General features: G+C 53.2%; 2 protein-coding genes across 17 annotated transcripts; both read right to left on the bottom strand.

The window, feature by feature from the left end:
- Positions 1 to 688: 688 nt before the first annotated feature.
- SLC29A1 (solute carrier family 29 member 1 (Augustine blood group)) lies at positions 689 to 15,282 on the bottom strand. 15 transcript variants are annotated; one of them, XM_030928580.1, is made up of 14 exons: positions 15,001 to 15,219; positions 13,127 to 13,226; positions 7,499 to 7,578; positions 5,382 to 5,463; positions 5,062 to 5,264; positions 4,807 to 4,946; positions 4,372 to 4,506; positions 4,188 to 4,285; positions 3,978 to 4,056; positions 3,393 to 3,490; positions 2,743 to 2,851; positions 2,421 to 2,506; positions 1,846 to 2,045; positions 689 to 1,433 (listed from the first exon to the last, which is right to left on the bottom strand). In XM_030928580.1, the coding sequence occupies exons 1-14, from the start codon at positions 15,084 to 15,086 to the stop codon at positions 1,322 to 1,324; spliced, it is 1,608 nt and encodes a 535-aa protein (XP_030784440.1). In that variant the 5' UTR covers positions 15,087 to 15,219; the 3' UTR covers positions 689 to 1,321. The 15 variants fall into 15 exon arrangements, with proteins under 15 accessions (XP_030784440.1, XP_030784434.1, XP_030784435.1 ...); XM_030928575.1 differs by lacking the exon at positions 13,127 to 13,226 and adding an exon at positions 8,671 to 8,777 and having other exon boundaries at positions 697 to 1,433; positions 15,001 to 15,218; XM_010369765.2 differs by lacking the exons at positions 13,127 to 13,226; positions 15,001 to 15,219 and adding exons at positions 8,671 to 8,777; positions 11,165 to 11,252 and having other exon boundaries at positions 697 to 1,433.
- A 1,250-nt stretch (positions 15,283 to 16,532) lies between these two features.
- Positions 16,533 to 17,845, bottom strand: MYMX (myomixer, myoblast fusion factor). Of its 2 annotated transcripts, XM_030929364.1 has the most exons (3): positions 17,803 to 17,828; positions 17,435 to 17,528; positions 16,533 to 17,319 (listed from the first exon to the last, which is right to left on the bottom strand). In XM_030929364.1, exon 3 carries the CDS (start codon positions 17,295 to 17,297, stop codon positions 17,043 to 17,045), a length of 255 nt encoding a protein of 84 aa, XP_030785224.1. In that variant the 5' UTR covers positions 17,298 to 17,319; positions 17,435 to 17,528; positions 17,803 to 17,828; the 3' UTR covers positions 16,533 to 17,042. The 2 variants fall into 2 exon arrangements, with proteins under 2 accessions (XP_030785224.1, XP_030785225.1); XM_030929365.1 differs by lacking the exon at positions 17,435 to 17,528 and having other exon boundaries at positions 17,803 to 17,845.
- Positions 17,846 to 26,637: the final 8,792 nt, after the last annotated feature.

Below are 26,637 nucleotides of genomic sequence, written 5' to 3'. Positions count from 1 at the left end.
TAATTGCAGGGGTGCTGCACTGCGGCCAGAGCTCTGGTCCCACCTCCAGTCAGGAGGTCATTCTTGAGATGGGGGTCCCAGTGGTAGGGCCCTCTCCACTGAGACACTGTCATAGTTCCATATCAACCCACTCCTCCCTAGGCCAGAGTTTGGGTTGAGAAGGGGAGGGTTGGTTTCACTGTGTGGACACACAGGCCTCTTGTTCCCCAGGAAGTCTGGCAGGCTGAGCTTTGGTGTCAGGGCTGGTTGCCAGGTAGGGGAGAACCCTCAGGCCTCAGCCTCTTCCTGCCTGGTGGTATGGGAGTGAGGCCAGGAGCTGGCCAGTTTTGTAGAGTTCATTGCTGGGGCTGGGGACAGAGTGGAGGGAGTGGCAGTGAAGACAAGGGAAAGATGGGGAGCTATCTCCATCCTCTGTTCTGTGAAGCAAGGAAAAACCTGTTCTCTCTGTCTTGGCTAACAGTCTTGGTGTTCTGGTTCTAGGCCTGTCCCTCCCCTACGGCCCCAGCAGGGGGCATTGCAGCCCCTCTGAGGCCAGGAGGACTACCCACCCCCCACCCCCACCCCCGGGCCCTTGGACCCAGGTCCAGTCCTGGCCAGGGCCCAGCTGGGTCATGCTCATCTCCCGGACTCCGGCTGCCAGCCCTCTACCCACTCCAGGGCATGAAGCCACGGCTGGAGGACACAGGGAGCCAAGGAGAAAAAAACAAGAAAGCTTTATTTGAATAAGAGAGCCTCTGAAGGCACCTGGTTTCTGTCAAATATATTTTTTAAAAAGGCAGTAACGTGGCAACTGTACAGGGTACATGATGGGTAGGAACTGGGCATGGGGAGCTGGGAGGGGGACATGGAGAGAACACAGAGGAGGAGGCACAGGGGAGAATGGAGGGAGGGGGTATATCAGGTCAAACCATACAACGGTCAGACCCAGCTCCTAGCCACCCCGGGACAGGCGGACAGTCTGACAGACAGCGACACAGACACACAGACACACACACAGAGACACACGTGTTCTCCAAGCCCAAGAGCCTCCACTGGCCTGCACGAGCAGGGATCAATCAGAGCCAAGAGTGGAGAAAGTCAAGCAGATGCCGAGGCTACACCCTTTCCCTCCACTCTGAGCCCCAAGCCCACAATGTCCCCACTGTCCGTCCAAAGGCTCCCTCCCCAGGGCCTGGAGATCTGGGCCCAGCACACGCCGTGGAAAGCAGAAGTCAGTTAGAAGAAAAACCTCCAGACCAGTCAGGCTCACCCCTGGCAGAAGGAAGGGGCAGAAGGCAGACAGGGAGGGAGGCAGGCAGTCCTTCTGTCCATCCATCCTTTGTCACACAATTGCCCGGAACAGGAAGGAGAAAACAGCCCCCAGTGCCAGACCCAGACACAGGAAGAAGGCCATGATGGCTCCTGCGGTCTCCGCCTCAGCCGGCTTCACTTTCCTAAGTGGGGAAGGAAGGGCACGGCTACCTCAGAATGGCTGTACCCCAGCCCAGAGCCTCTGGGTGGAAGGAGGGGTGGGGTGGGGTGACTTGACTGTTGAACCTCATTCTGCTGATCAACCCATCCTAGCTGCCTAACCCCAACCTGGCTTCTCCTCCTTGAGGGAATGTGTATGGTGGGGTTGTCTTTCACTCCCTGCGAGCCCGTCTCCACCTATACCCAAGTAAGCCTGGACACCCACCTCCACTACAGTCACTATCCCCTCAGCCTAGGAGCCCCTCCTGAGCCATCTCTCCTTTCAGCTCTGGGAGCAGGGAGGGACTCTCCTTTTGCCCTCCCTCTACTGAGTGTCCCCTACTGGAACTTTAGATCCTGTCTGACGCCACCAAGTTCCCTGCCAGCCCTACTCACTTGGGCCCGAAGCACATGCAGAGGCTGGCGAGGTAGCCGTTGGAGAAGGCAAAGGCGGCCATGAAGAAGATGAACCAGGCATCGTGCTCGAAGACCACAGTCAGGTAGTGGCGGGGCTTGATGTTACACAGCAGCAGCAGCGGCACAAACACCAGCCGGGCCAGCACCAGGCTTGGCAGCCAGCGGCTGTCCTTCCCAGGCTGTGGGCACCAGGCAGGGCCTCAGCCCAGGCCACCACCCCAGGGCACAGCCAGGACCCCAAGGATCCATCTGGGGCCTCTCAGGACCTGAACTGAAACCTCAAAGCCTGGTTCGCCTTAGGGGGTTACTCTTGAAAGGGGCACGGTGGAGCCCTCTGGAATGCTGGAAATACTCTATATCTCCATCTGGGCAGGTATGCATATATATATATTCATTAAGTTGTACACTTAAGACTTGTACTTAACTATACATAAATTATGCCTCGACTTTAAAACAAATGGTCCCCTTACTACCATACTTTCTTGGTTCCCTCTCTGGGTCCAGGCTGGACTCTTACTTCCCACAGGGGCCTGGGGCCCTCTTCCTTCACTTACCCACATGAATACAGCTGTGAGGCTCCGGCCCAACCAGTCAAAGATATTGAAAGTCAAGAAACAGGACACAGGAATGAAGTAACGTTCTGGAAGAGGAGATGAACGGGTGGTTATCAGGCTCACAGAGGCAGGTATAGCAAGCCTAACCTTCACTGGGCCTCAGCTTCCCCAACAGTAAAATGGAGAAGATGCTTCCAGCCCAGGGAAGGGCAAATGAACCCAGGAAATGGGGAGAAGGTGACTCAGGCTCCCTCTCTTCCCTACTTCCAGCCCAGCTCAAGATCCTGTCTGTTCCCATGCTGGGAACCTGTGGCATCCTCACCCCAGGTGCTGCCGCCTGCAATGCTGGACTTGACCTCAACAGTCACGGCTGGAAACATCCCAATGGTGATAGTGAAGATGAAGCAGACAGAGAAAGCCAGGACTGAGATCTAGATAGAAGGGGTAGAGTCACCCAGGTGCCTGTGTCTTCATGGTGGCTGTGCATTAAAGAACCACGAATCCGGGCCAGATGCGGTGGCTCACGCCTGTAATCCCAGCACTTTGGGAGGCCAAGGTGGGTGGATCACCTGAGGTCAGGAGTTTGAGACCAGCTTGACCTGGTGAAACCCTGTCTCTACTAAATACAAAAAATTAGCCGGGCAGGGTGGCATATGCCTGTAATCTCAGCTACTTGGGAGGCTGAGGCAGGAGAATCACTTGAACTTGGGAGATGGAGGTTGCAGTGAGTGTAAATTGTGCCATTGCACTCCTACCTGGGCAACAAGAGTGAAACTCTGTCTCAAAAAAAAAAAAAAAAGGGAACCCCGAACCCCACCCCTGGCATGCACACATGGGCACACATGCACACACAAAAGAATCCAGGAGCGACCACTCTCAGGTCAGAAAGGGAGGAGATGGGTGGCAGAGGGAGGGAGCAAAAGGAGAGAAAGAGGACAAGGGGTAGAAGGTAGGATAACCTTCCCTACATACATTTTTCAGGATGGCTTTGATAGAGTGGCTTTCGTTGGTGGGCTGAGAGTTGGAAACTGAAACTCCAGACTCTTCTTTGCCTGCTCTTGGCTCCTCTCCTGCGGGGTGGAAGAATCTCCAAGTTGTGGGGAGGACAGCGCAACAGAAGACAACACAAACATTCCCCAAAAGGGCTGGGATCACTTGAAAGTAGACGCCTCCTTAACCAGTCCCAAACCAGTCCCAGCCGTACCCTAACCTTAAACCAAACCTCGCCTCCAAATCCCTACAGCTCAAGTCCCGGGGGCCTGGCCTCTCCCAGGAGCCTCAGGTCATGTTATTCCTCACTGAGGAATCTGCAATTGCTTCCCACTGCCTTTAGTCCAAACACCTCAGGCGTTCCAGGTTATCCAGGATCTGCCCCCATTTTATCATTGCCGGCCCTTATTTCCTATTGTCTTCCTCTCCCCACCCCAGTTCTTCGGTCCTCCTCTGGCTCAGGGCTGCTAGCTAACACAGTGCACTCATCTTTGTTCTCTTTGCTTGTGCTCTCCCCCGCCTGGTATACCATCCTCCTCCACCCCAGCTTCCTCAGGCTCTTCGGACCTTTGCTAATGAGGTCCAACTTGGTCTCCTGCTCCCCGGGTCCTTCGAGCTTGAGCTGCTGGTAGTAGCGGTAGAATTCCTATCAAGTAAGGGAGACGGGGGAGGTGGATTCACAGGCAGAATATCCAGAATCCCAGCCTCCTTCAGGTTTTATCCTCAGAACACCCCAGACCCCTATACCCCAAACCCCAGCTCCCTCCATTTACTCACCAGGCGGGGCAGGCCCAGGTAACAGATGATGGTCAAAATGATAACAGCACAGGCTGTGATAAAGTAGCCAAAGGCACTTTCTGATAGCTCCGAGCCACCTGGGGTGGTGTCAGTGATCAGAGATAGGCCCCATCCCTTCTCCCCACCACACCAGGGCACTGGGCAGGTAGACAGCCGGACTTACTGGCAATAGCGCAGATCATGGCCACGGAGGCAAAGAAGCCTGCTAGGCCCTGGCCACTCATGATGGGGGCCGTGTAGCTGGCAGGCAGGAGGCCAGCCAGACCAAACAGGCTGCCCTGCAGGATGGCACCAAACGCTGGGGAAACAGGGTGGGCATGAGCAGGGGCGCTACGGTTGGCGGTTGGAGGTGCCCAAGAAGACAGGTCCCTGTCATTCCTACTTTACTCTCGGTGGGCCTTAAGGCTGAGCTGCCCTTCTCTCTGCCCCCTCCCAGCCCTGGTCCAGGCCCACTCAGGCCTCTGAATCCCAACTGCTCACAGCATCCACTCCCTTCAGGCAGAGGCTGGGCTTCTCTCTGGCTAACAGTGGGTCTGAAAAAAGAGTGGGGGTAGTTGGGCATGCCTCCTCCCACAGGCCCCCTCCTGGCCCAGCTTACAGTTAATGAGTACGATCTTGATCATGGTGATGACAAAGAAGGGCAGAGCATCCAGCTGCACCTTCACCAGGATGGCAGTGATCAGAAACACCAGCAGGATGGCCACCAGGCTGCCCAGGATCCGTATGGACTGAGGGATCCTGCCGGGAGAGGCCAAGGGTGGCAGAAACAAGTGGGCAAAGCTGGGGCTCAGCCAAGGGGGTGCAGGAAACAGTGAGGGTCAGGCTGGGGGCTGGGGAGGGGGTGGGCACTCACCTCTGATGCAGGAAGGAGTTGAGGTAGGTGAATAACAGCAGCGGCAGCATAGCACATAGGGTCATGACATTGTTGAAGATGACACTGAGAGAGTTCCGCTCCGGCAAGGGTGCTGCAGGGGCGGCTGATGCCTGGGCGTCCTTGCTCAGTTCAGCAGTGACCAAGGACACATTCTGGGACATGTCCAGGCGGTTTGTGAAATACTGTAGGAGTTGCAGAGAGGAGTGTTGAAATCTCTCTCCCTGTGCCTACAAGCACAGAGTCAGATCCTGCAGGCACAGTGGGCAATGCCCCATGGAGCCCAGTCCCTCCGGCCTCACCTGAGTGGCCGTCATGAAAAAATTCCATGGGAGCAGCGTTCCCAGACCCAGCATGAAGAAGATAAGCCAGACAGCTTTGTATCTGCAGTGGAGGAGGAAAGAGGGGCCAAGTGACGCACCATCCTGCCCCATTCCACGATAAGCCCCAGGGAAGCCCCTGTCCATCCTCAGTCTCTCTAGGTCCCAGGGCATCTGTGTTTGTGTCCATTTGCATGTGTCCTCTTATGGGTGTGGGGGGAGAAAAGGGTACACGGCTTGTTGGAATTCAGGGTGGGGAGGGGGTCAGGGTCATAGGACTGAATGGCATGGCTGACAGGACCATAGTTATCAGTCCTGGAAGGCCTGGGGGACTCTGCAGGCTGGGAACCAGTGTGACCCACACATCCGGAGATGGTTTTGGAAATCCTGCCGAAGGGCTGGGGGTGGGTGGATGAATGAGAAAGCAAGCAGCAAGTGTCTTCCACCCCCACCAGGCAGGCTGGAAGTAATTATGCTGTCTGGTCAGGGACTGTGTTGCTCCCCAGAGAGGAGTCTGAGGTTGAGAAACTCCCATACTATTCTGAACCTACAGGGGCAGGCGGGCAGGGTGCCTCAGGGCCGCTGTGAAGAGAAGGCCTTAGAGCTGTTTTCTTCCTGGCCAAACAGAACTTTGTAGTTCATACCACCCAGGGCAGGCCAGGAGGTATGGGGCCACTGGAGGTCATCTGGGCTTCAGGGTATAAATAAGGGCTGCCCTTTTTTGGCCAGGGAAATGCCCCAGGCCCTATACTTCAAGGCCCTTCCGGTTCAGGCCAGCTTCTCCCAGGTAGGCCTTGCCTGAAAGCTGAGTAACCCCAGCCCAGCCCATGTAGATCTCCAGTTGGGTCTGCACACCCTCCCCAGAGCCAACACCAGCTCTTTTCAGAGATGGCAGGGATAAAGCCCAAGGCAGTGAGAAGACAGGCCTGGCCAGAGTGCAAGAGCCTGGACGGCTGGCAGGCCTCACACAGGGATGGAGTGGTGAGTGCCCCACGTGAGCATGTCTAAGTTAATGCAACTGCAGTCCCCCAGCCCCCTCATATACACGCTTCCCTTGGAGAAGCTAAAGCCTTGGTTCAGAGGCCCAAAGTGGAAGGAAAAACTCCCGAAGTCACAGAGGAGAGAGGATTGGGGCAGGGGGCGCTGTGAAATGACTGAGCTGTGCAATAAGGCAAATGGAGACAGCGAGGGCTTCAGGGAACTGCCCACAGGAGAGCGGAGGTGGGGACAGACTGGGCAGGCAGCCTGGGAATGAAACACAGGAGACAGGGAAGCACCCTGGGGCCTGGACTTACTGCCATGCCTCCTTAAATTCTCTTACTTCTAGATCCACTGCCTGGGAAGTAGATACTTTTAGTTCTATTTTACAGGTTGGAAAACAGTCCCAGAGAGATGAAGCTACGTGCTCAAAGCCCCCACAGGCACAAGTGGCCTAGTTTCATAGCCTTTGGCACAGGAGGGAGATGAGATGGGTAGGGCAGACGTGATGGGTTTCTGGGACCTCAGCTGGAGGGAAGGACAGAGCCTGATGCTTTGAAGGAGCTTTGGATATCAGGCATCACTTCCTCAGCCTTCTTTGGTCCCAGATCCCTTTAAGAAATTGAATTAAGCTACAGCCTCCTCTTCCAAAACACATATTCACAGTCATAACTGCAAGTCTAACTTGATTGGGAATTCACAGGCTCCAGAGGCGGGGAATTGAGAAGAAGATCAGTTAGAGAACCAGGGTGGGCCAGGTCATCTAAGGCAGAGGCCCCAGGGCAGTTTTGCCAGATGTGCATTGGAAGGAGGGGTGAGGCAAGTATCTCCCCACAGTGGTGGCGGGAGGAGCCAGAAGCCGCAAACTGGCTGGAGAGCAACAGTGGAAACACAGACACGCCAGGGAGGGACTGCTGCCCACGCACCCTGCCCTTCCCACAGACACCCCAGCCAGCACCCAGCCAAGGCACAAGGGGTCCCCGCCCCTGATGAAGACCTGACTCATAGCTACCTGGCTGGAAGGCCAGCCAGCAGTGGCAACCCCCAGTTCCAAAGGGCACTGCACCTAGATCCCTGAAAACCCATTCCCTGGATCCACAGCCCAGCCCCCTACCCCTTACCTGTCCTGAGGCTGGTGACTGGTTGTCATGGCGATGATGTTCTCGGTTTTGCCTGGCTGACAGCTCCCTCCCTCAGGGGCCTGCTAGGGGCAGGAACAGTGTAAGGCCCTGTCTTGGCCCTGCCACAGGCCTCCACGGGCTCTTAAGGGGAGAGGGGGCAGGGCTGACAGAACAGGCCAGTCGAGGAGTCCACTAAGACCCCCTCTGTACCCTGCCCTCAGGACCACTTAACTTGACCCCCACCCAGCCCCCTGGCCCAGCAGGCCAGTCCTGCACGGCCCCCCTGCCTGCTCAGACTCTACCTGGCTCCCGGCCTGGCCGCTGCCACCGCTATTTTTATCCAGCAGCCGAAGCAGTTTATAAGCTGGGAAACAGGAGGGTGGAGAGCAGGAGGGAAGGAGGAGGAAAGATGATGGGAGGGAGGGAAAGACAGTCAAAGAAGGCAGGGAAGAGGACGAGAGGGGTCAGGGACAGTGATGACAAGGGAAGGAGGAAGACAAATGGAGGAGACACAGCAAAGAGGTCAGGGGAGGAGGAGGAAGGACACAGAGCAGGCAGATCTGCAGCAGCTGAGACAACGGTGATGACGGCTGAGGCCAAATCAGAGGCTCCCCAGGCCCCTCTCCACAAATCTGGTCTCTCCACCCTCCCTGGGAAGCCCCTGGATTCACTGCTAGAGTGGGGCTGTCCTCTCCTGGAGGCACCCCAGATTCCAGCTTCTCTGCTGTTGGCACCTTAACCTTTCTTTCCAGCCACTGCCCAGGAGCTTCCTAGTTGCTGGCTGGTTTTCCAGGAAAATATTTCATAATGGATGTGGGGGTACAGCCCTTCCTCCTCCCACCTCCTGACCCTAGGGTCACCTAGTGCTCCCTTAGTTCCTCTGTCACAGGCTTCTGTCCTCTTCCCCTTTCTGAGAGTGACCTTGTAAAGAAGATTGGAGGGGTGGATCCCAAAGCTCCTATCCTTCTCCCTCAGCGTCCCTCTCCTGCTCCCCATTTGTGTAGGGGAAGACCCCCTGGCACCACCAGATTCAACAGTTTTCCCATTGGATGGCATGGGAAGCCAGGCAGATGTGCACTGACACATCCCCCACACTCAGGCCTAGCTGGGCCCAGGTCTTGCTGTTTGGGGTGAAAGGACAGCTTCCCCTCCCTCCCTTTCTGGGCACTTACCAGGTGCCCAGACTGGCCAGCGGAAGGGTCAGAGCAGAGCGAGCCTGGGCAGTCCCTAGGAGGTGCTCCTAGTTCAGGCTCAGGCAACGGGCCTTGTTCACGGGCTCCTGGGTGCGGATCCAGAATGAAAAAGGTGGCACAGGGCATATCAGGAGAGAGTCCCTCAGGCTTCATGGGGCCCCATTCTAAGAAGGCTTGCAAGCAAAGAAGCAGAAGCACACCCAGGAGATAAAAAGCCACCCGTCACTTGGGAGATAAGAGAACAGGGAGTCTCAGCAGGGGAGCTCTCACAGGTGCAGCATTGCTCCAGGGCCCACTCAGACAAACAGAAGCAGCTGGGCACCATGAGATGTTTTATGGGCTCTCCCACTTCCCTGTAGTTCCTCTCAACCCTCCCTGGGGAAACTCCAAGCTCTCAGAGGTCCTCCTCGGCCCCTCAGCCCACACCTCCAGATGGAGGCAGAAGGATTCCTCCAATCACCCCTTCAACAAATATTTACTGAGGACCTCTGCATGCTAGCCAGGCACTGTCCTAGGCACCAGAATGGTAAATAATCATATTTACATTTTCTAGAGAGATGAAGGCAAGAGGGCATTACTGGGGTGGGGGGTGGGGGAAAGGCTCAGGTCTCAGGTTTTCTTTTTCTTTTCTTTGAGATGGAGTTTTTGCTCCTGTTGCCCAGGTTGGAGTGCAATGGCACAATCTTGGCTCACTGCAAATTCTGCCTCCCAGGTTCAAGTGATTATCCTGCCTCAGCCTCCTGAGTAGCTGGGAATACAGGCTCCTGCCACCACGCCTGGCTGATTTCTGTATTTTTAGTAGAGATGGGGTTTCACCATGTTGACCAGGCTGGTTTGGAACTCCCGACCTCAGGTGATCCACCCACCTTGGCTTCCCAAAGTGCTGGGATTACAGGCATGAGCCACCGCACCCTGCCTAGGTCTCAGGTTTTCTATTAGGTAGTAGGGACTCTTCCTCTAGGTTCTTACCTCATACCCGCATACCCTGTACTCCACCCCACAGGCAAGATTCCTGGCAGTAAAGGGCAGGTGCAACTTCAAAGCAGATGGAGGCCTGGGGTGGGGAGAATAGCTCCTGTTCTCCTGGGTAAAACTGGCTTGGGCTTAGAGAAGAAGTATTTATTTCTTCCCTATCCCCCAGCTACACCCCTGCTCTCTCTGTTCTCAGGAGTTCCCATTCCAGTCTTGGGCACAATTCAACTCCACCACGGGCAGCCCTCTCCTCCTGCCCATATCCTAACATTCAGCTGGCCAGCCTTCATGTTTTGCTCGTCTGCCTTTGCCCAGCAGCAAACAGGGATCTGATACCAGCTCAGAGCATCTGGTGTCCCTCCAACTATGCCTTGGCCTGCTGAGGTGGGCCCCTGAAAGCAGCCACCAAATTGAGTACCTCCCTGCCTCCAGACTCCCAACACCTCTCCTGCAATTCTCCACTCCCAGGATCTCATATGGGGCCAGCCACTATCTGCAGATCTCTCGTCTTTTCCTCACAACCACCCATAAGCTAGTACTAGCACTGAATAGATTGGGCCAGCTGAGGTTCAGAGAGGTTGAGTAACTTGCCTGAGGTCACAGAGCTGGTGAGTGGAGGAGCTAGAATCCAAATTAAATGTTCAAGCTCCTTTTGAATGGAGAGAAGTATAAAAGCTGCTTCTCAGCTAGCCCTGTAGACTCGGAGGTGGGGGGGAACTCTGATCCAACTAAAGGGAAAAATTAGGTGGAGACCAAGATCATTCCCAGCCTGACTTGAGTGTCAGGCACCTCAGCCCCGCCCCATCACACACATCCTGGCATGGGGAGCTAACACAAGCAGGAGGAAAGTTAAAGGGTCAGGAGGCCACCGAGAGGAGTAGGCAAAAGGACGACCACGGGGCTGCAGAGAGACCCCTAGAGGTGTGAGGGCAGGGTTGGAGCCAGCCTTGACCTACGACTGCTGTCTCCTGGTAAGCAAAGCCGAGGAGTGTGTGTCTTCGCCCTGTCATATACTCTCACAGTAAACCAGTAAATGAGGACGTGCGCTGGAAGGAGACGCCAGGGATACGACTTTAGCCAGTAAAAGACCCAGGTTAAAGAGACAGCCCCGCACCTCCGCTCGCGAGCCTCCATCCCCATCCCCATTCCCCTCCGCCAGCGCAGTCGGCGGCACGGCCCCTCCCTGTTACCGACCGGATAGACCGGGATCACCCGTCCACTCGCCTGCCCCTTGCGGAGGTCAACGTGACCGCAGTCTGTTTCAGGCCAGGGAGGCAAGCCGCCCAGCCCAGCTCGGGTCCCGGTCCCCGCAGGGTCCTCCGGCTCCCTGGCCCGTGCGCGCCACGTGCTGCGCGTCTCCGCACGCTCCGCACTGGGGCCCCACCCGGCGATCCTTCTCCGGGCTGCGGAGCCGTCAGACCCGGCCTCCCTGCCCTCCGTGGCAAGCGGGCAGCGGCGTCTTCCCCCCTGGCGGTCCCCAGTCCCCGGCCCCGGGCAGCACCTGCCGGAGAAGCAGTGCTCCCGCGCTGAGATCCGCGCGCTCTTCCTGCAGCTTCCCGCGCCCGCCGGGGCACATTCAAACCCGCCCTCCGCTGGGCCCGCCCCGCCCCGAGCCCACTGCCACCTCCCTCCCCTACACCCGCGCGCCCGCGGCCCCGCCCCCGGCCCGCCCCTGCCACCCCACGGCGACTCTGCGCGCTCTGCGGTCCCCACCCCGAGCCCCTGCGCCTCCAGGGCCGCCTGGTGGTGTTATTTCGGTAGACAGGACCTCTTTGGGCCCTGCCACGCCACGGTTGTCCTTCGTGTGGGGCACATGGGTCTGGAGGGTACAGCCACACATTAAGGACCTGAGCAGACTCCCATAAAATCTATCTAGGGACTGTTCCACTTACACACCCGCTACTCAGAATGGCCCCGACGCCCTACGGCCCACTGCACCTCAGATGTTCCGTTATCTCTTCCCAAGCCCCGCCCACGCTGCGCTTCCTCCACACTGCACCTTTTTCCTCCCAGCGCCCTCCCTTTCAACGCCCCCTTCTTTCTTTCAGTCCCCCTCTTATTTTCCTTCAAAACTGCTTCTGTCCCCACCTCCCATTTTCTGTGAGCAGCATGATGGTTTCCCCATCCCTGACACATCCAGTCCCAGCCACAGACGCACAAACACCACACCACCCACAACTTTGACTTGGAGGGGTATGTGCCTCTGCCTGTGCTTGTGTGTGCGTGCGGAGGTGGACAGGGGCACAACCCTCCAACTCCCTCATAATTCACCCTTTCTAAATCCAACACTTTGGAAAACTGAGGCATAGCTGGGAATGGGAAGAGAAAAAGCCAGGAACAGCCTTACATCCTGAGTGAATCCTATTGTCCCAGCCGTCCTGAGAGGCGGAAGCCTTGCTGATCACGTCCTCCACTAGCTGAGGAGGTAGGTGTGGGTGTGCTGAGGGGTGGTCCAGCAAGTCCCTCCAAGGGAGGGGGAGGGAGGCCCTCTCTTTGGCTGAGCAATAAATGGGGTGGGGTGGGGTGCACTCCCTGCCCTTCCAGCAGCACTTAGTGCTAGAGCGTGATCCTAAGGCTGGAAAGGTCCTGAGGAGAAAATCCAACCCACGCTGCTCACCCCATGCCCACTGACCTGAAGGGCTTGTTCCCTAGAGAAGCCACAGACACTGATTAACAATTGGCAGTACCTCACATCATAGGGATAAGGTAGTCCTACCCTGTCCCCAGAGAAACAGACAGAGCCCTAAGGAGAGAGGTGGCTTTTCTACTTAGGGTCAGTGGCTCTCCCCAAGCTACTCCAAAATGGGTGTCCCCAGCCTTGTGCTTCCATGCCCCACAGAGATGACACACATATTCCTTCCCAACCCTCACCCACCCCACCCATCCCCCACATCCCCGCCAGCCCTAACCAGAGGGCAGGAAGATGGGTTTGGGTGGTATTTTTCTAGGCACTGCTCCATGACTTGAGAGTGGCTTCATGTCTGTCCACAACCCCCTAATTCCCGCCCTCATGTTTGTCCAGTCTCTCTCTCTTCCTCTCCTAGCCCTCCTCTCCCCTCTGCCTTGGCCCCCTTCCTCGCTCCCCACCCTCCTTTCCTGGTCTCTGGGTCTGTGGGGGTGGCAGGGCTAGTGGTCAGAAGATCTGCCAGACATGGCAAGGCTGGTGGCCAGTGGCTGCAATTGTGTACAAAGGGGACTGGTGGTGGAAGAAAACTGGAGGGAAGTGGTGAGGGTCTCAGGCCAGACTGGGGAAGGCTGGTTCCTCTCCCCACCCGCACTGGGGCCCTGCCGGCTAGGCAGACGGCAACAGCCAGTGCTGTTATTGTTGGAGAGAAGTCCATCTGGCATCCATCCTGCTGGGCCCCTAGCCAGCACCCACACCCCTCTGTAGCCACCTCCCAAGCAGAGGAGGTTGCTGGGTGCCAGGGCCCCCTGCTGGACAGCCTGGGGAGCCCCAACTCACACAGGCTTTGCCTGGAGTTTTTCTAGCCAGGCCTTGCCAGCTCTCTTCAGTCTCTGCCTGGTCTTCTGGCCTCTCTCCCTCCCTGAGCTCCCTCAGGTCCCTGTCGAAGGGGTGGGGTGGGAAGGGCTGGTCCTGCCGCACCCCTACTCTCCACCTTATCCACCACCCTATATGGGACGGTGGCTTGCCCCAGACTCCCTCCCCTACTTGGCAGGCCCCAAGCATGACTTACCACCTCACACACAGTCCTCTCTCTCCCCAGGCCTGTGTCCTCTCAGCTGTCACCAACAAGTCATCTGTGTTTGCTGAAAGTGTTTGTTTGGCCTGGGGGTTGGTAACCAGCACATGTCTCATGACTGTCTATGTTCTCAGTTGTGTTTGTGACTATATCTCCATGGCCTTGTGACAGGGCTGGGACTAGGGAGAGGCCAGTGAGGCACTTGCCAGGGGTGTAAAATGTAAGGGGAAGCCAAAAACCTCATTAATCAAGATAAATTTTAGGCCAGGAGCAGTGGCTCATGCCTGAAATCTCAGCACTTTGGGAGGCCGAGGTGGATCACTTGAGCCTAGGAATTCAAGACCAGCCTGGGCAACATAGACCCCATCTCTACAAAAAAATTAAAATAAATTAGCCAGGCATGGTGGCTCCAGCCTGTGGTTCCAGCTACTCCAGAGGCTGAGGCGGGAGGTTCACTAGAGCCCAGGAGGTTGACACTGCAGTGAGCCATCATCCTGCCATTGCACTCCAGCCTAGGCAACAGAGCAAGACCTTGTCAAAAAAAAAAAAAAAAAAAAGATAAATTTTAGTGTAACCAAAATATTTTCTTTTTTTTCCTTTGAGACAGAGTCTCACTCTGTCACCCAGGCTGGAGTGCAGTGGTGTGATCTCAGCTCACTGCAACCTCCACCTCCTGGGTTCAAGATATTCTCCTGCCTCAGCCTCCTGAGTAGCTGGGATTACAGGCGTGTGCCACCATGCCCAGCTAATTTTTTTTTTCTTTTTTTAAGTAGAGACAGGGTTTCACCACATTGGTCAGGCTGGTCTTGAACTCCTGACCTTGTGATCCGCCTGCCTCAGCCTCCCAAAGCACTGGGATTACAGGCATGAGCCACCGCGCCCGGCCCTTACCAAAATAAGTTTTAATGCAATGTCTACAAATCAAGATTCCATGATGCCAAGTGCAGTGGCTCACACTGTCATCCCAGCACTTTGGGAGGCCAAGGTAGAAGAATCACTTGAGCTTAAGAGTTCAAGACCAGCCTGGGCATAGTAGGCAGACTCTATCTCAAAAAAAAAAAAAAAAAAAAGTTAGCCAAGCATGTTGACACATGCCTGTGGTCCTGGCACTTTGGGAGGCTGAGGTGGGAGGATGTCTGGAGGATGATTTGAGTCCATGAGGTCGAGGCTGCAGTAAGCTGTGGTCACACCACTGCCCTCCAGCCTGAACAACAGAGCAAGACTCGGTTTTTGTTTTTGTTTTGTTTTTAAAGACTCCATGATGAATAAAACATCAAAAATTTTTAAGTAAAGACAGGTGTGTTCACAGGGTGGGTACTGGCTCGGGGTTCAAGAAGACTTAATTCTTTGTTCAGCTAGGTCTGAGCTGGTCTAGGTTACTTTTCCACACCTCTTCCCCCTACCCTATGTTCCTGGGGCATCTGTAAGTGGTTGGGGAGTTTGGGGCGGCAGTCATCTAATAACGGCCTTTGAAGTCCCAGAAAAGTGGCCCCGCATCCAGAAACCAAAGATTCTGACTCCCCTGAGACGCTGTAGCCCAGCAGGTTCCCCTACTGGCCCCCTGTCCCACCAGGCAGCGTGGGAACAGCGCAGACCTCGCCCCCACCCCCAGGTCCCCCGGCCCCGCCCAGCGCACCTGCTGAGACTGTGGAGCTGGCATCCGGACTTGGCGGGGGACGGAAATTCCCAGGCCTGCGGGCCCCTAGTTCTCTCCCTCCTCATCTCGGGGCTGGGGCCATAGCCACGGCTGGAGAGCGCAGCCCGCGCCGGGCCTGACCGGTGCTGACCGCCGGGCGGAAGAGAGGCTGCAGCAGGCGACCCCAGCGCCCGCCCAGAGCTCCGCAGCCGGCTCTGCCCAGTCCTCACGGCTCGGGGGCGGGGAAAGCAGAGCCTACCTACTCAGTGGGAGGGGCCCGTCGGGCACCGGACTGGCGGCAGGCGCCTTTGGCCACCCGAGGCTTCGGAAAGGGACGGGGTTAGGGGCCCAGGGGCTGGGACTCCCTTCTCTCTACCCCTCCCCCAGGTCGCCTCCCTGAGACCTGGGAGCACGTGCACTGGCTTTGAAGACTCCCGAAGGAAGCCGATGGGGTGGTGGGGAGGGACGGCATGCGGCTGGCCGAAAGCCCCTCAGGGCTGGGACTGGGGCACACAGCTCAGGGCTCACTTCTTCCCCAACCAAGCCTTCTAACAGGTGTGGAGAGGAGACTGGAATCCCGACAGGGTCCTGTACTCCTCACTATCCTCTGAACCTAGATAGAGCCCAACATTCACCCAGAGAGGGAGGATTATTGCCTGGAAACAATAAGCAAATTATCCGGAGGCTGGGATGCAAATGTGTCTTTTTTTTTTTTTTTTAAGACGGAGTTTCGCTCTCGTTGTCCAGGTTGGAGTGCAATGGCGCAATCTCCGCCTCCCAGATTCAAGCGATTCTCCTGCCTCAGCCTCTGGAGGAGCTGGGATTACAGGCATACTGTCACTACGCCCAGCTAATTTTGTATTTTTAATAGAGACGGGGTTTCTCCATGGTGGTCAGGCAGGTCTCGAACTCCCAACCTCAGGTGATCCGCCTGCCTCGGCCTCCCAAAGTGCTGGGATTATAGGCGTGAGCCACCGTGCCCAGCCCAGACTGTACTTTCTGTGTTTCCTTAAGCATGTTGATTGACTCTTCTGGGTCTAACTCTTATTTGACCCCTCAGGGGCCTCCCACTAGGGAGAAGGAAATGATGAAGTCAGTTCTTAAGGCCAGTCACCCACCCCTAGTCTCTTCAAGGGTGGGATGACCCTCAAGGGGATGGATTTCTGCACTGCCTCCCTGGGTGGCCTCCCACCCAGTCTCTTAGCAAGTGTATCACCCCTCTGTCTCACCACCACTAGCTGAAGAAGTCCTCCAACTCACTGGAGGACATTTTCTTCCTTACTGTTCGCTAGCCAGGCAAACTTCCTCCTAGACTCAAGCCATTTCTGGGTCACAGTGTGACATACTGACCGAAACTAAGCAGGGAGAAACAACTTCCAGGCTGTGAGGACTGAAACCACAATGGAATAGGTAGCAAAATAAACCCTTGTACAATTGTCCATCTCTCCTCTCCCCCACCCCCACCAGCTGCCAGGCCAGGTTAAACTGTTCTGCAGGGCAACAGTCTGGGTGATTAGACTTTCAAAGGCATGGAAATAATTCAAATCAAATATTTATTGAGCACTTGCTGAGTGCTGGGCTGTGCAGGCAGGTCTGCCTCCATAGGGAACTCAGATATTATTTTAAGGTAGGTCCTGAGTCTGGAAGACAGTCTGGATTCAAATCTTTCCTCTCTGCTAAATTGTCACTTGTCCCTCAGTTAAGCATTGGGAACCTTGATGTTCTCATTTGCAGGGATGGCAGGGGTGGGTGGGTGTTACTTCCCCTCCCACCTGAGGCCAGAGGTGATTAGGAGTGGTCTTTGGGAGGAACTGCTGGAGGACAGAGGGGCAATGATCAATTTCGTGCTAGATGCAAGGCATTCTTCCAGAAAGACATTTCTGTTGGGAGTGGAGAGGCATGTCTGTGGCAGATCCATCTCATGCACAATCCTCACTCTATCTTCTGTTCACTGGGCAGGCTTCGGTCAGTGCTGGTGCCAGGATTATCCTACTCCAGAAGAAAGCATTTTGTGGATTCAGCTGCTGCCAGGACTCGTGGCCTCACTTCTGGGGGCCTAACCTCTCCCTCCTCTCCAGGCGGTCCACTCTTGAGGCCTCCCCAGCGTCTGGCGAGTGTTGCTGGCTGAGAATGAACAGCAGACAGCCCAGCAAAGCCTCTCGCATGTCCTGGGAGCCCAGGCGGCGGGCCAATCGGCGCAGGAGGGGCAGGAGGTACTGGCGGGTCAGGCGGGCGACAGGCAGCAGCAGACGGGACAGCAGCAATCGAAGCAGCAGTGGGAACAGTGGCGCGGGCATGGCAGGGCCAGTGAGTCAGTGCCTGGGAAGACAACACAGACTTTAGGCTTGCATGTCCTGCTTCCACCTCACCTGGCAAGGACATGGGGTGGGTAGGAGTTCCGCCTCCCTTCAGTTTACGCCTTCCTGCTCCTGACCTCAATTTGCAGGTCATTTTTGCTTTCATGAAGCCCTTTCTCTTGGCAAGGCAGCTAAGGCAGGAAGGTTCTCACCATAGCACAGACAGGGAGACTGCACCAAGGAAAGAGTAAACCAAGACCTACAGTTTGCCATTCCCAGCTCCAGGCATTCCTACTGCTCCCTGGCCCCTCCCTTCCTCTAGTCACCCCCTCCTCTTGCAGCACAGCCTCCATGCCCCTGAAATTCCCTAACCCTTCTCCCTCAGTCTAGCAGTTCTTCTCCAGGCAATTCTAATTTTTCTTTTGGGGCTCCTGATCCACCCTGACCTGCTGACACTTCCTGACCTCCCAGTCCCCTATCCCCACCAATCCATGGTAGCTCTCACCAGGCAGAACTGCTGCTCAGAATCAGTCTCTGGCTGGATTTGCCTGGAGTGGAGATAGCCCCAGTGGATTCAACAAGGGGGTAGCCCCGCCCTGCTCTGCCCCACCAATTACAGTCTGCCTGGGTTGGGGAACAAGGAAGAAACAGCTGTGTTCTAGCACCTGGTATATTGAGGGGAGCGGGCAGCTGGGCTGGCCCCCACTTCCAGTCTAGGGGGAGGAGAGGGCAGGGAACATATGCAGGATTTCCCTCGGAGTTGGAACCCAGACTGCACTTTTTTTTTTTTTTTTTTTTTGAGATGGAGTTTTGCTCTTTTTGCCCAGGCTAGAGTGCAATGGCGGGATCTCAGCTCACTGCAACCTCTGCCTCCTGGGTTCAAGCAATTCTCCTACCTCAGCCTCCCAAGTAGCTGGGATTATAGGAGTGTGCCATCATGCCAGGCTAATTTTTTTGTATTTTCAGTAGAGACGGGGTTTCACCATGTTGGTCAGGCTGGTCTCAAACACCTGAGCTCAAGTGATCCACCCACCTCCATCTCTCAAAGTGCTGGGATTATAGGCCTGAGCCACCGCGCCCAGCCCAGCCTGCACTTTCTAATTGTGTTTCCTTAAGAATGTTGACTCTTTTGTGCTCCAGTCCTCTCCGCTGTAGCCTCAGTAAGTGGGAGTAACTAGAAGGAGTAACTGGAACAGGACAATACATGAGACCCGCTTGCCTAAACCTCATAAGCAGTAAGCCTATGGCCCCCACACACACCTGAACACCAGGCATGCTCAGAGTGACCGGGACAGGGAGACTAGGACCCAAGCCATCCTCCCATTTCAGTCTCCCCAGTAGCTGGAACTACAGGTGCATGCATGCCCAGTCAATTTTTTTTTTTTTTTTTGTAGAGACAAGTTCTCACTATGTTGCTCAGGGCTGGTGTTGAACTCCTGGCCTCAGTTGATCTTCCTGCCTCAGCTTCCCAAATGGATGAGACTACAGGCATGAGCCACCAAGCCCAAATTCTAGTTTTGCATAAGTGTATTTTTTTATATTAAGGCTAATTTACAAAACCTTTTAAATAAATTCATTCAATTTTAGTCAGTTTGACTAAACAAAATTCTCTTTCTCCCAAAGTTCTATATCCATTCAGGTATTTTTGTTTTATTTTTATTGATAATTGTTTATATTTATGGGATACAAAGTAATACTTCAATACATATATACATTATGGAATAATCAGATCAGAATAATTGGCTTATATGTCTCCTCAAATATTTATTATTTTTTCGTGGTGACAGTATTTACTTTTTAAAATTTTTATTTATTTATTTTTTGAGACATGGTCTCACTCTGTCACCCAGGCTGGAGTGCAGTGGTATGATCATGGCTCACTACAGCCTCAGCCTCCTGGGTTCAGCTGATCCTTCCACCTCAGCCTCCCCAGTAGCCACTACAGGTGCATGCCACTACACCCAGCTAATTTTTTTATTTTTAGTAGAGACATGTTTGGTCATGTTGCCCAGGCTGGTCTTGAACTCCTGAGCCCAAGTGATCCTCACGCCTCGGCCTCTCAAAGTGCTGGAATTACAGGCATGATCCACCGTACCCAGTAGACAACATTTTAAATCCTCTCTTTTAGCCAGGCATAGTGCTACATGCCTATAGTCTCAGTTACTTGGGAAACTGAGGCAGGAGGATTGCCTAAACCCAGAAGTTCGAATCTAGCCCGGCCAACATAGCAAAACCCTGTTTCTAAAAAGAAATTCTAGACTAGGCACGATGGCTCGCATGCGTAATCCCAGTACTTTGGGAGGAGGAGGTGGCTGGATCACTTGAGGTCAGGAGTTCAAGACCAGCCTGGCTAACACGGCAAAACCCCTTCTCTGCTACACACACACACACACACACACACACACACACACACACACACACCCCTACCTGGACATGGTGGCATGTGCCTGAAATCCCAGCTATGCTGGAGGCTTAGACACAAAAACCACTTGAACCAGGGAGGCAGAAGTTGCAGTGAGCACAGATCACACCACTGCACTCTAGCCTGGTCAACAGACTGAGACTTCATGTCAAAAAAAAAAAGTGTTTTTTAGTTGTCTTGAAATATATAATATATTGTATTAACTATAGTCACCTTGATGTGCAGTAGAACACTAAAACTTATTTCTCCTATCTATATTGCTCTCACTGAGCAATGCCTTCCCTTTCCTCATGCACCTCCCATTTCCTTCTTTCATTCTGAAACAACCTTAAATAACCTCCAAACTAGACAAAATTAGTATCTTCTTTTACCCCCCAAAATTCTTATGCCTTGTAAGTTTCTTAACCAAAAGTATGCGTTAATTTTGTATTTTGCATACAAAGTTTCCCTTATAATTTCTAGTTTTAACTACACATACTTAAAATTCTTAACCCTTAGTAACCTTAATTTCTAGTGAAAACTAGGAAGCAGTCACAGACTGTTACAGCACCGTTCTGCAGATTGACAAATCTATAAATACATCATTGTTATTTCTAAAAGTATGTACTTTCTCATAGTATAATTTTATTTATTTGGACAGGGTCTTGCTGTACTGCCCAGGGGAGCTATGATAGCTCACTGCAACCTCAAACTCCTGGGCCCCAGTGATCCTCCCACCTTGACCTCATGAGTAACTAGTACTATTGGGTCTGGAATTGGTGGGTTCTTGATCTCACTGACTTAAAGAATGAAGCCATGGACCCTCCTGGTGAGTGTTACAGTTCTTAAAGATGGTGTGTCCCAAGTTTGTTCTTTCAGGCGTTCAGATGTGTTTGGAGCTTCTTCGTTCTGATGGATTCCTGGTCTCACCAGAAGTGAAGCTGCAGACCTTCGTGGTGAGGATTGTAGCTCTTAAAGACAGCACGTCTGGGCCAGGTGCGGTGGCTCAAGCCTGTAATCCCAGCACTTTGGGAGGCCGAGACGGGCGGATCACGAGGTCAGGAGATCGAGACCATCCTGGCTAACACGGTGAAACCCCGTCTACTAAAAATACAAAAAAACTAGCCGGGTGAGGTGGCAGGCACCTGTAGTCCCAGCTACTCGGGGAGGCTGAGGCAGGAGAATGGCGTAAACCCGGGAAGCGGAACTTGTAGTGAGCTGAGATCCGGCCACTGCACTCCAGCCTGGGCAACAGAGCGAGACTCCCTCTCAAAAAAAAAAAAAAAAAGACAGCACGTCTTAAGCTGTTCATTCTTCCCGGTGAGTTCGTGGTCTCGTTGACTTTAAGAATGAAACTGCAAACCTTGATAGTGAGTGTTACAGCTCATAAACGCAGTGTGAACCCAAAAGGTGATCAACACTTGCTGCAAAGAGCACAAAACCAACAAGAACCCAACTAGATTGCCGCTGGCTAACTCGGGCAACCTGCTTTTATTCCCTTACCTGGCCCCACCCACATCCTTCTGATTGGTCCACTTTACAGAGAGCTGATTGGTTCACGTTACAGAGAGCTGATTGGTCCGTTTTGACAGAGTGCTGATTGGTGCATTTACAATCCTTGACCTAGACACAGAGTCACTAGATACAGCGTGCCAATCGGTGTATTTACAAACCTTGAGCTAAACACAGAGTACTGATTGGTGTATTTACAAACCCTGAGGTAGACACAGAGTGCTGATTGGTGCGTTTACAATCTTTGAGCTAGACACAGAGCGCTAGACGGAAAAGTTCTCCAAGTCCCCACTAGGTTAGCTAGATACAGAGTGCTGATTGGTGCACACACCATCCTCTGGTTAGATATAAAAGTTCTCTAAGTCCCCATCCGCTTCAGGAGTCCAGCTGGCTTCACCCAGTGGTGATCCTGCACTAGGGCTGCAGGCGGAGCTGCCTGCTAGTCCTGAGCCGCGCCTGCACTCTTTAGCCCTTGGGCTGTCGAGGGGACCGAGCGCCACGGAGCAGGGGCCGGCGCCCGTCGGGGAGGCTCAGGCCGCGCGGGAATCCACCGCAGGGGGAGGAGCTCAGACATGGCGGGCTGCAGGTCCCGAGCCCTGCCCCGCGGGGAGGCAGTTAAGGCCCTACGAGAATTTCAGTGCGGCGCCAGCGGGCGGGCACTGCTGGGGGACCCGGCTCTACCTCGCAGCTGCTGGCCCGGGTGCTCAGCCCCTCACTGCCCTGGGCCGGCGGTGCTGGCAGGCCGCTCCGTGTGCAGGGCTCGCCTAGCCCGCGCCCGCCGGAACTCACACCGGCCCGCGAGCGCAGTCCCGGTTCCCGCCCGCGCCTCTCCCTCCACACCTCCCCGCAAGCAGAGAGAGGAGGCTCCGGCCTCAGCCAGCCCAGAGAGGGGCTCCCACGGTGCCGTGGCGGGCTGAAGGGCTCCTCAAGCGCCACCACAGTGGACGCTGAGGCTGGAGGACGAGGAGGCGCTGAGAGTGAGGGCTGCTAGCACATTGTCATCTCTCAATACTACGGGTCTTGCTCTGTCGCCCAGGCTGGAGTGCAGTGACATGATTATAGCTTACTGGAGCCTCAAACTCCTGGCCTTAAGTGATCTTCCTGCTACAGTTTTCCAAAGTGCTGGGACTGCAGGGCTGAGCCACTGTACCCTGCCCCAGAGTACAATTTTGAAGTGGCAAAGGATGTATTTACTGACAGACCCAGGTATCTCTAGTTCCTTTGTAATAAGACAAAAGTACGTAAACTTATGTTCAGCAATTATATGTTTCAGTATTTTATCTTGTTGGGAAATGATCTAGATATGCAATGAATAGCCATCACTTAATCTAGTATAACTTTAAGAGAGTAAATTACTGAAGAGATTTAGGAAACAATTTTTAAACAGACATATTATAAAACGTAATTATTGACCAGGCATGGTGGCTCACCTGTAATTCCAGCATTTTGGGAGGCCAAGGTAGGAAGATCGCTTGAGGCCCGCAGTTGGAGACCCCCTGGGCAACACAGGGAGACTGTCTCTACAAAAATAAAAATAAAACCATCAGCCAGGAGTGGTGGTGCACATCTGTTACTCGGGAGGCTGAGACAGGAGGGTTGCTTCAGCCTGAAAGTTCGAGACTGCAGTGAGCTATGATCAAGCCTCTGCAATCCAGCGTGGGTGATAAGAGGAGATCCTGTCTCCAAAATGAAACAAAACAAAACATGATTACTGTTAAAAGGTATATATATCTGCTGGACATGGCAGCTCACGCCTGTAATCCCAGCACTTTGGGAGGCCGAGGTGGGCGGATCACAAGGTCAGGAGATTGAGACCATCCTGGCTAACACGGTGAAAGTCTGCCTCTACTAAAAATACAAAAAATTAGCAGAGCATGGTGGCTGGTGCCTGTAGTCCCAGCTGCTCAGGAGGCTGAGGAAGGAGAATGGCATGAACCCAGGAGGGGGAGTTTACAGTGAGCCGAGATCACGACACTGCACTTCAGCCTGGGCGACAGAGTGAGACTCGATCTCAAAAAATAAAATAAAATATAACATAAATACATAAGGAGAAGAAACAAAACCAAAGAGACATTTACCAATCTCACTTTGACCATATCCTGCAGGCAGAGATCTAGGAGCCTAATATGGTAAGACTCTTACCTGGAATCCTGCATTGTGGAGTATTGGAGCTAGCAGGTCCCAGACAGTAAGGTCCTTTGTAACAGAGCCTATATTACTAAAAAAGAAACAACAACAACAAATGAGGTATTCTTTTTTTTTTTTTTTTTTTTTTTTTTGAGAAAGAGTCTGGCTCTGTCTCTCAGGCTGGAGTGCAGTGATGTGATCTTAGCTCATTGCAACCTCTGCCTCCCAGGCTCAAGTGATCCTCCCACCTCAACCTCCCAAGTAGCTGAGACTACAGGAATGCAACAGTACACCTGGCTAAATTTTTTCTTTTTTTTTTTTTTCTGAGAAGAAGTCTTGCTCTGTCGCCCTGGCTGGAGTGTAGTGGCATGATCTCGGCTCACTGCAACCTCCGCCTCCTGGTTTTAAGCAATTCTCCTGCCTCAGCCTCCCAGGTAGCTGGGATTATTGGCGTCCGCCACCATGCCCAGCTAATTTCTGTATTTTTAGTAGAGATGGGATTTCACCATGTTGGTCTTGAACTCCTAACCTCGTGATCCGCCCACCTCGGCCTCTCAAAGTGCTGTGATTACAGGCATGAACCACCACGCCCAGCCGCTAATTTATTTATTTATTTATTTATTTATTTATTTAGTAGAGATGGGGTTTCTCCATGTTGCCCAGGCTGGTCTCAAACTCTTCGGTTCAAGTGATCCACCAGCCTCAGCCTCCCAAAGTGCTGGGATTATAGATATGAACCACTGCTATTTTCCTTTTTCTGTGTCCTTTTCCTCTTCCAATGGATAATTGCTTACACATAGTCATTTTGGTAGAGGTTAATCACTAATAATTGATTAACTTCTTACCCTGACCCTGGGGGGTTGCCCGCAAGACTAATGAATTTTTTTTTTTTTTTTTCAAAGAACGATGGTCTCTAGGTCATGCAGACCTCCTTGATGGCATCCAGAAAGTTTGATCGACCTAGGGCTGTTAGCAGCTTTGATCATTGGGGAATCTCACCACCCACAACCCACCTTACTCAATAAAAGCCCCAGTTATGTCCAAAGGCAGGTCGGATTTGAAAGTTTGTCTCTCCCCGTCGAGCGCAGTGGCTCACGCCTGTAATCCCAGAACTTTGGGAGGCCGAGGCGGGTGGATCACCTGAGGTCGGGAGTTCAAGACCAGCCTGGCCAACATGGCGAAACCCTGTCTCTACTAAAAATGCAAAAATTAGCCGGGTGTGGTGGCAGCACCTGTAGTCCCAGCTACTGAGGAGGCTGAGACAGGAGAATCACTTGAACCTGGGAGGCGGAGGTTACAGTGAACCGAGATCATGCCACTGCACTCCAGCCTGGGTGATAAAGCAAGACTCCGTCTCAAAAAAAAGAAAGTTTGTCTCTCCCATGCTCACAGGTTGGCCAAATCAAATCAACCATTTTCTCTTCCAAAGCACTGATGTGTCACTGTTTGGCTTCCTGCATATCCGGTACTCAAACTGAGCTTTTGGGATTCTACAACTATAGGAGAGAAAAAAATATTGCCTCTTCTGAGTTCTTTGGCAGGTCTATGAATTAAATTGACATAGACAGATTTACAAGAGAAAAACATTTTTAATTTCATATGTATGCACAGGAGTCCCACAAAACTATAAGACTCCAAGAAACAGCCCGAAAAGTAAAGCTTATGTACTCTCCTGAGCTACAGAATAGGGGATTGGGGCTTCTAGGGGTGATGGAGACATAGGAGGGTGAAGGGAGGAAATGGGTGGTAAAAATAAAGGGTGCCTTGTTATGCAGATACAAGTCTCTCAGGTGATAACAATTGTCTGGAGTAAATCTCTTCCTGATATAGATGCCCTCTCTAATGAAAATTTTCTTGTTAGATGTAGATTTCCTTGATAAAAGAACAGCTTTTCAGAGCAACTCCCATGTCTGCAGTTTCTCAAAATAACCAGCTTGAAATAATCAATATCCCAAAGAGATATATTTTGGGTGGCATAGTCTAGTCACTGGCAGTTCTGTTTTGGAGTGGTGTGTCCTGAGCCCCTAAAGCACCTACTAAAAGGGTCTTTATCCAGAAATCTACGTGGCTTCATCTCTGACCTCCTTCAAATCTTTGCTCAAATATTACTCAACCATCCTATTTAAATGTACACTCCTTCCACCCCACCTGCAGCTGCCCTGCCATCCTTTCCTCTACTTTCTTTACCTCTCTGCTAAATCACTGTCAGACATGCTATATCTTTTACTTCCTTATCTTGTTGGTTATCTGCCTCCCTTACTAAACCTAAGATCCACCAGGCACAGTGACTCACTCCTGTAATCCCAGCACTTTGGGAGACCAAGGCGGGTGGATCACCTGAAGTCAGGAGTTTGAGACACCAGCTGGGCCAACATGGAAACCCAGTCGCTACTAAAAATACAAAAAATTAGCCAGGCGTGGTGGTGTGCGCCTGTAATCCCAGCTACTCAGGAGGCTGAGGCAGAAGAATCGCTTGAACCCGGGAGGCAGAGGTTGCATTGTGCTGAGCTCATGCCACTGCACTCCAGCCTGGGCGACAGAGAGACTCCACCTCAAATAAATAAATAAATAAATAAATAAATAAATAAATAAAATGTAAGTTCTGTGAAAGAAGGGACTTGAGAGTAGGAACTATTTTTTTTTTTTTTTTTTTTTTTTTTGAGACGGAGTCTCGCTCTGTCGCCCAGGCTGGAGTGCAATGGCCAGATCTCAGCTCACTGCAATCTCCGCCCCCCGGGTTTACACCATTCTCCTGCCTCAGCCTCCCAAGTAGCTGGGACTACAGGCGCCCGCCACCTCGCCCGGCTAGTTTTTTTGTATTTTTTAGTAGAGACGGGGTTTCACCGTATTAGCCAGGATGGTCTCGATCTCCTGACCTCGTGATCCACCCGTCTCGGCCTCCCAAAGTGCTGGGATTACAGGCTTGAGCCACCGCGCCCGGCCGAGAGTAGGAACTATTTTGTCTGTTGTTGTGGCCCAGTTCTTGGCAATAAATACTTGTTTAAAATGTAAGAAATGTGAAAGGAAAAGAGACCCCAAACTCACAAAGGGGAAAGTTAAGCTTGGGAACTGAGTCACACAAAAACTGCCTTATTTTGGTTCCTAAACAGGCAGCTGCAGCAATGGAAGGCCTCATATTTTCCAGGTGACCTTTCTCACAAATTGCTCAGGAGGAATTCCTTGTGGGCTCCAAAGTCCTCACCCAAAGCCAAGTTCTGTTGAATCTCACCCTAATAGTGCAAATTAACAGCTAGTCTTCACAGGTATGGGATAAAGACAAGACTAGAAGTCATCCCTTTG

Source organism: Rhinopithecus roxellana, chromosome 4, assembly GCF_007565055.1.
Source record: "Rhinopithecus roxellana isolate Shanxi Qingling chromosome 4, ASM756505v1, whole genome shotgun sequence".
Classification (NCBI taxonomy): Eukaryota; Metazoa; Chordata; class Mammalia; order Primates; family Cercopithecidae; genus Rhinopithecus; species Rhinopithecus roxellana.
This window is presented reverse-complemented; position numbering and strand designations above follow the sequence as displayed.

Bases quoted from the DNA above. Each gene is read 5' to 3' on its own strand.
- MYMX (XM_030929365.1), bottom strand. From the start codon at position 17,297: ATGCCCGCGCCACTGTTCCCACTGCTGCTTCGATTGCTGCTGTCCCGT.
- SLC29A1 (XM_030928580.1), bottom strand. From the start codon at position 15,086: ATGAGGAGGGAGAGAACTAGGGGCCCGCAGGCCTGGGAATTTCCGTCC. The intron at 4,947-5,061 runs GTGAGTGCCCAC...CTCTCCCGGCAG, and splicing joins AACTCCTTCCTGCATCAGAG to GATCCCTCAGTCCATACGGA. The intron at 4,286-4,371 runs GTAAGTCCGGCT...ACACCACCCCAG, and splicing joins CATGATCTGCGCTATTGCCA to GTGGCTCGGAGCTATCAGAA.